General features: G+C 46.9%; 1 protein-coding gene across 1 annotated transcript in view; it reads right to left on the bottom strand.

Annotated features, from left to right (window-relative positions):
• Positions 1-1,392: 1,392 nt before the first annotated feature.
• ANTXR1 (ANTXR cell adhesion molecule 1) overlaps positions 1,393-6,000 on the bottom strand; it is a 232,098-nt gene continuing 227,490 nt past the window's right edge. The window contains exon 18 of the mRNA XM_062209569.1: positions 1,393-5,252. Within this exon, the coding sequence (XP_062065553.1) occupies positions 4,992-5,252 (261 nt within the window). The 3' untranslated portion in view covers positions 1,393-4,991. The remainder of the gene's footprint in view (positions 5,253-6,000) is intronic.

Below are 6,000 nucleotides of genomic sequence, written 5' to 3'. Positions count from 1 at the left end.
ACTGAGGAAGAGAGAGAGGAATTCAAGATTACATCTAGTGGAGTTTCTAGTTTATTTAGACATGGTAACTTCAGGATGGGGGTGTGGTGGTTCCAACAAATATAGTACAGTTATAGTCAGAACAAAATTACAATGCAATTATAATCTGAATAAAACCATCTGCTTTGCATAGGCCAATTCCAACTGCTTGTAATGGATGTCTAGAAATGGTAAATGGCATTGACTTTGTCTGCAGTGTATTTAGATGGACAAAGTGTCATTATGATGGTTTAATACCTAAGTGACACCCCATGACACACAGAATTGTCTTAAGACAGAAAATGAGATTCAGTGATGAGTGATTGCAGATCTCAAGTTCATCTTCACAGTCAGGACCTGATAAATGAAATGGTTCATTCTTGTCAATAATAGTTCCTTTGTTTATTCAACTTAATACATTGGTGCACTACTCTGGATAGTTGAAGGGACTTCATGAGAAAATAAATGGGTCATAAAAGTGATACATAGGATCTAAAAATTCCTTATGTCATATGGAAAACATTTTTTCCACGTCTAGTACTTTCCTGGTTTTGTTTGTTACACGGAAATTAAATACAGGTGGAATTAATTTAGGTGTCAGGAGTGATGTGGCAGTCCAGCTTTTCTTTTTCTTTTCAAATTGCTAGCTGGGTATCTTAAAATCATTTGTTAAGGACCTAATTTTAAAATGGGCATGTACCCAAAGTTGGTAAAAAAGTGAATTCTAGTGGAAACTTGGGGAAAAAATTGTGGCACGACTTTGTTTACAGATAATTTTATTCCAGTTAGAAATTCAAGGCTTAATGAGGCCTTTTAAAGATATACATTTGGGAACTGTTAAGAGATGCTCCTCTACCTACAAACCATTTAAACAGAGGAGCTGAATTGAAGTGGCTGAGGGGTAAAGCGACTTGGACCTGACCTGAAGAAGCAATACAAATACAGATGGAAGGGTATTCATAGTGGCTCTAGCTGTAGCGTTGCCTGAACTTGTGGGCAGCCTGAACCTCTGGACTGTTCTGTGAGTTAAATCAGTCAGAGTGACCTCCCTGCTGTGGCAGCCAAACAAACCTAACTGATCCAGGACGGTCTGCTGTGTTTCTGTCTTCACTTTCTCTTTTCCTCTTCATTAAGCAGGAATTACTGTTTTAAATTTGGAAAATTGTTAACAGAAATAAACAATGGTTTGAATGTCAGAAAGCTAAGGGAGAAGTGGCAGTTACCGACAGGCAAGTGCTGGGTGGAGGGCGTGGGATGATTTGAGAAATGTAATTTAATGCACAGGACCATAGCCATGATCGTGAGATCAGGATGTTAAGTGTGTGAACAATGTGCACTTTATTGTTTACGACAGACACAAATAACCAGCAAAAGCGTTCATTTTAGGAATTTATTATTTTTTTAAAAAAAGCAACTTGCAGGGTTTGCCACTGTACAGGTTCAGCCCAGTCTCCTACAGCCCGGCACAGCGATAACTGTTCTCTCGTAACAACAACTCAGAGGCACTGGAGAGCCGTAACCATCTTTGAATTTTCCCAGAAAGAAGAAAGAGTTAGAGGAAGAGTTTCACGTTAAGTGTATTCAAAAAATTAAACTCTAATTTTAAAAAATTGGTTACCCAGGTATGATAATATAGTAGAGCTCAGATAACTAGAAAAGGCGATTGGCTAGAATACCCATTGCCACCGGGTTTGCATTAACAGGCTTTTCACTGCATACGTCTTTACATAGTTTGCAAACTAATTCAACCCATTTTACACAGCATTAATTTCTTCTTATTGAGTTGGCACTGGGCTGAAGCTGCTGCTCACCATCTCGTAAATACCAGTCTTCTCTAGTTCTTTCTCCATTCATTTTCCCCATTTGACATAGTATTTGGACCGTAGTGCCGGTGACATTAAACATATCATATTCTCATGAAAAAATATCAGTATTCTCATGATACTTCCAATGAGGTTACCCATGGCCAGATATCCAAGACTATGAGTGAATATATCCACCAGTTCTGTTCTTGACCTTGGTAAAGGAGCGACCTTGTGTCTTTGCAGGAGTGTGTACCAAGCTCCAGGCAAGAAGCTGTGAACTGGCTGTCAACAGAGGGGACAGCAATGCTGATCAAGGTTCTTGTTAATGCTGTGCAAACAAGGGTCTCGTCGTTTCGGTAACTATTTGTACATTTATAGAAGCAATACAATCATGGGAAGAACCAACAAGCACAGCTTGGTAGAATAACCTGCCATGAAATATCATTGGCTTTATAATAATTTACTACAACTGTTCTTTTTATTCACACTGGATAAGAAATGCTTCCATCTAACACATGGAATACGAATATATACAACAAAAATTTGGCTTTTAATAAAAAACTTTATAAGGATGATAACATGGGGTTGAAAATGAACTTTGTGCAGTTTCCCAATCACAGTCGTATATCTCCTGCCTCTTACAGGGAATGACACAAGCGATAGATCTTGTAAACCAGCCTAAGAATTTTCCTGCCTGTAATAGCCTGCTCTGAAAATATGACCATGTTCATACAATGAGAAGCTCCTCCTTCTTAGGATTGATTCTGCATGACTAGGGGTGACACTAAGAGTCAGTTTGAAGGACAAACCCTGCTAATCCTTTTAAAGATCATCATACGTGAATATTTAGTGAAAACGCTTCACCAGCTCAGCATCCTGGAAACTGCACAGGGCATCCGAATGATGGGCTGTTGAGGCCGTGGGTGTTGCACAGTGCCCGCCACCTGGTGCCAAGCCGGGTCAGCATCCGGGCTTGGGCTTTGCGAGGGCCGCCCAGTCACGCGGCCGGGGTGTGGGAAGGACTGTTTTGGACTGCCAGCAGTCAAAACAGTTGCCATGGGCTTGACATCTCGATGCCGTGAGCCTGGGGAACCCATTCTCCTAGGGAATGGTTTGCTGGGGCCCAGCAGTGTCCCTGCTGGTGGCTGAGACACACTGGCCCCTGCTCCACAGGGGCTAAGCTAAAGAAGCAGCCTAGTGCTCTAAAAATAGACAATGCAGCAGGGCTGGATGAGGGGGAGGGAGGCTGCTTTCCTAAGTCCTGAAAAGCATCTCGGATTTTAGTGCCGTAGAAGGCTGGGAGAGTCTTTGAAGCGGCAGCCACGGGAGAAGGTAAGGGACACGTGGGGAAGTGTCGGTTTGGTGTTGGCACTGCAGATTTGGTGCCCGTGGTCCCCCAGTGCGGCACTCTGCCCAGCTCTGTTTTTCCCTGGCTGTTGCTTTTATGACCTTGGGCTTCCCCACTGCCCTGGGGCCAATGATTTGCTTTTGTTTTCTAAGGTAGGGATGGCAAACAGGGTCCATCTTTCTCAATTCTGATGGATAAGCGGTGGCTCTTGGGAGTTGTCATCTGAGAAGGGATTTGAAGAAATGGTTCAGCTTCATGGGAAGCAGTACTGTGACAGATTGCCATGTCTGCCATGGGCACAAGTGTCGGTGTGAAGGGCATGCGCCCCAGACCCTCAAGTTCCCTTCTTAGCTGAGAATGAGAGCGAGGCTGGCGTGCTGGGCTTTGGAGGGATCTTGGCAGGTCAAAGCCCAAAGCACTAAGTTTATGTCTTATCTCCTGCTTTGCTCCCAGAAGACTTGGAATTTCAGGGGTTTGGGACAGGACTTTCAGGACTTGTGGAAAGCTGGAGGGGGAGATGCTTTTGAACAGGCTGGTGTAAGAGACCCTGGACAGTGACCTCTGGTGATGAAGCCCAAGGTTTAGTGAGTGCTCACAAGGCTGCTGATTAAACAGACTCAGACTTGGAGGAATGGGCTGGGGTCCTAGCATGGTGGGCATTTGGGAGCATTTCTGTGTTGTGCATATGGTGTATTTCCCCTGGGCTAACAGCTAATACTATCTGCATGTTGAGAAGCAAAGGAGAAATATATTTGTATCCACACGCATGCCTCTTTTGGGGTTAATCAAAGAACCTGGGGATACTTTGCTTATTATGTTATCTCTCAGCTCTACCTAGAAGTTTCTGGTGCACAACTTTATCCAGAAAGAACACAAAACCAGTGATATCGTGTGGTGGGTGCTAGTGGTGCTAGTTTGAGAAGATGAACTCATGTGTTTGTCTCTAGAAAACAGGATCAATCACTTTTGAAGCCAAACCTTGGTTTTTAGCATGAAGCATGAACATGTTGCCCTTCAACAACGCACTGTCTGTGGATTGAGGGGACCAAGTCTGGTCAAAGCCAGTCACCTCTGGCACCTGATGGCCTGTGGGTTTTAGAAACTGTCTGATGCTCCCACCAACACCCCCCTGCCAAGGCACACAACTGATTTCACTTACACGTCAACATGGCAACATACCTTTTCCATCAGCAAACACCCGCTCCCTTCTTCGTGCGGAAACGGGGAGAAGGGGAGAGGCCAACAAGGCATTTGTTCTTATTCACCTGCACATCGCAGGAGAACACCCTTCGGGGTTCCTGTCTGATGTGGAGTTTCCTGCCACACTGGCGCCCCCAAGCTTTCCCAAAGTGGTAGGCACAGGTCTCCACCTCGCGGGGTGGCACGCAGGGTGGGGGTTTCTCGGCGGAGGAGGTGGAATGGGGGAGGGAAGGCCTTGTCGAGGGACACAGCAATGCTATTTCTTATCCGACTCTGTATTTCACCCTCCGAGAAAGGCTTTTGTCTCCAGGTCTCCGTGAGACACAATCCCATTGGGAGCATTTGGCAGTTTCACTGCCTCTGGAACCTTCTAGAGGTGATGGCTGGCCGGCAGTAAATGTGACTGTGTTTGCCTCATCCTTTGTTTTCAGGCAAATCAAAATTTCTTTTCTTTCCACTGATGACGATTGTCGGTGTCCTGGCATTGCCAACCAATTTAGAAAGTGTGAACTCGGTGGGCTCCATCACCACTCATCACCTCCACCTGGAAAGACTGTTTTAACGCCACAGAGGGGCCTCCTCCCCGGAGTTTCTGAAAGCCCAGAGCCCAGGGCTTGGGTTTAGACAGAAGGCCTTGGAGGGGGGCGGGAGGGGGGCGGTGCCCTGTTGGGAGGGGGGGCTTGAGGAGGAGGGGGAAGGGTAGAAGGTGGGGAGGGGATTGGAGGGGTTGGGGCGCTGGGGGGTGGGGGAGGGCAGTGGGGAGCAGGGGGCGGGGGGGTGTAGATGGGGGCAGGAGGCGGTGAGGTGGTGTGGTAGGCGTTGTTGAGGGGATACTTGGCTGGCTGGTTGTTCTTGACCCTGGTGAAGTTGATGCAGCGCCCCTAGAAGAGAATCAGAGCAGGAGATGTGAGCTGGGGCCTTACAGCAGGCAGCTGGGGAGTGTGGTATGAGCTGGGCCTTACAGCCATTGCAGAGATGAGCAAATTGAAGCTCAGAGAAGGTAGGGTCCACCCTCTCCCAGGACCTCTGCTCTTACTGCTGCTTTCTAAAGGAGGGACCCCAAGTCTCCAAACAAAAGGAACCTAGCTCAGTGGCACTCCTGGAGGTAGCAGAAGGTGAAGGTCATGCATTTCTCTATTGCAATGCAAGGGTGAGAATCCTCCCATGAGCCACTGGTACTAGGTAGTGCATTCAATAGGCAGCTGATGAGGAAGACACAAGATACACAGAAATACAGGTTCCCCTTCCTGACCCTCTCCAAAGCTCTTCCATAAACAATTTGCCCCGCCCTTGCTCTGGTTGCAGGAGTGCTCTTCTTCCAGGTGCGCTGAGTCTGTCCGGGTGCCCTTAAGTTATTAAGAAATACAACCTGGGGGCATTTTACCACTAAGCAGTCCTGTATCCTGAACTCATCTCTCACCCTTGCTGGGGACTCAACTGGACGAAGCAGAGTCCGGGACCTGACAGCAGCTTCTTCAAAGTGCAGTCTGAAGCCAGCCCCAAGCAGCCCTGTGTCACCTGCGGTGTCCTAGGCTTGCTGGAGTCATAGGCATGCCCTCTGTGGCTTCAAAAGGCCTAACTTCTCTGCAAGGGATGGCAGCATTGGTGTTCTCCCACTGTGCATGTTTG

This window comes from Lepus europaeus, chromosome 13 (genome assembly GCF_033115175.1).
Source record: "Lepus europaeus isolate LE1 chromosome 13, mLepTim1.pri, whole genome shotgun sequence".
NCBI classification, from domain to species: Eukaryota; Metazoa; Chordata; class Mammalia; order Lagomorpha; family Leporidae; genus Lepus; species Lepus europaeus.
Note: the sequence above shows the minus strand (reverse complement) of the source record. Positions and strands in the feature narration are given on the sequence as shown.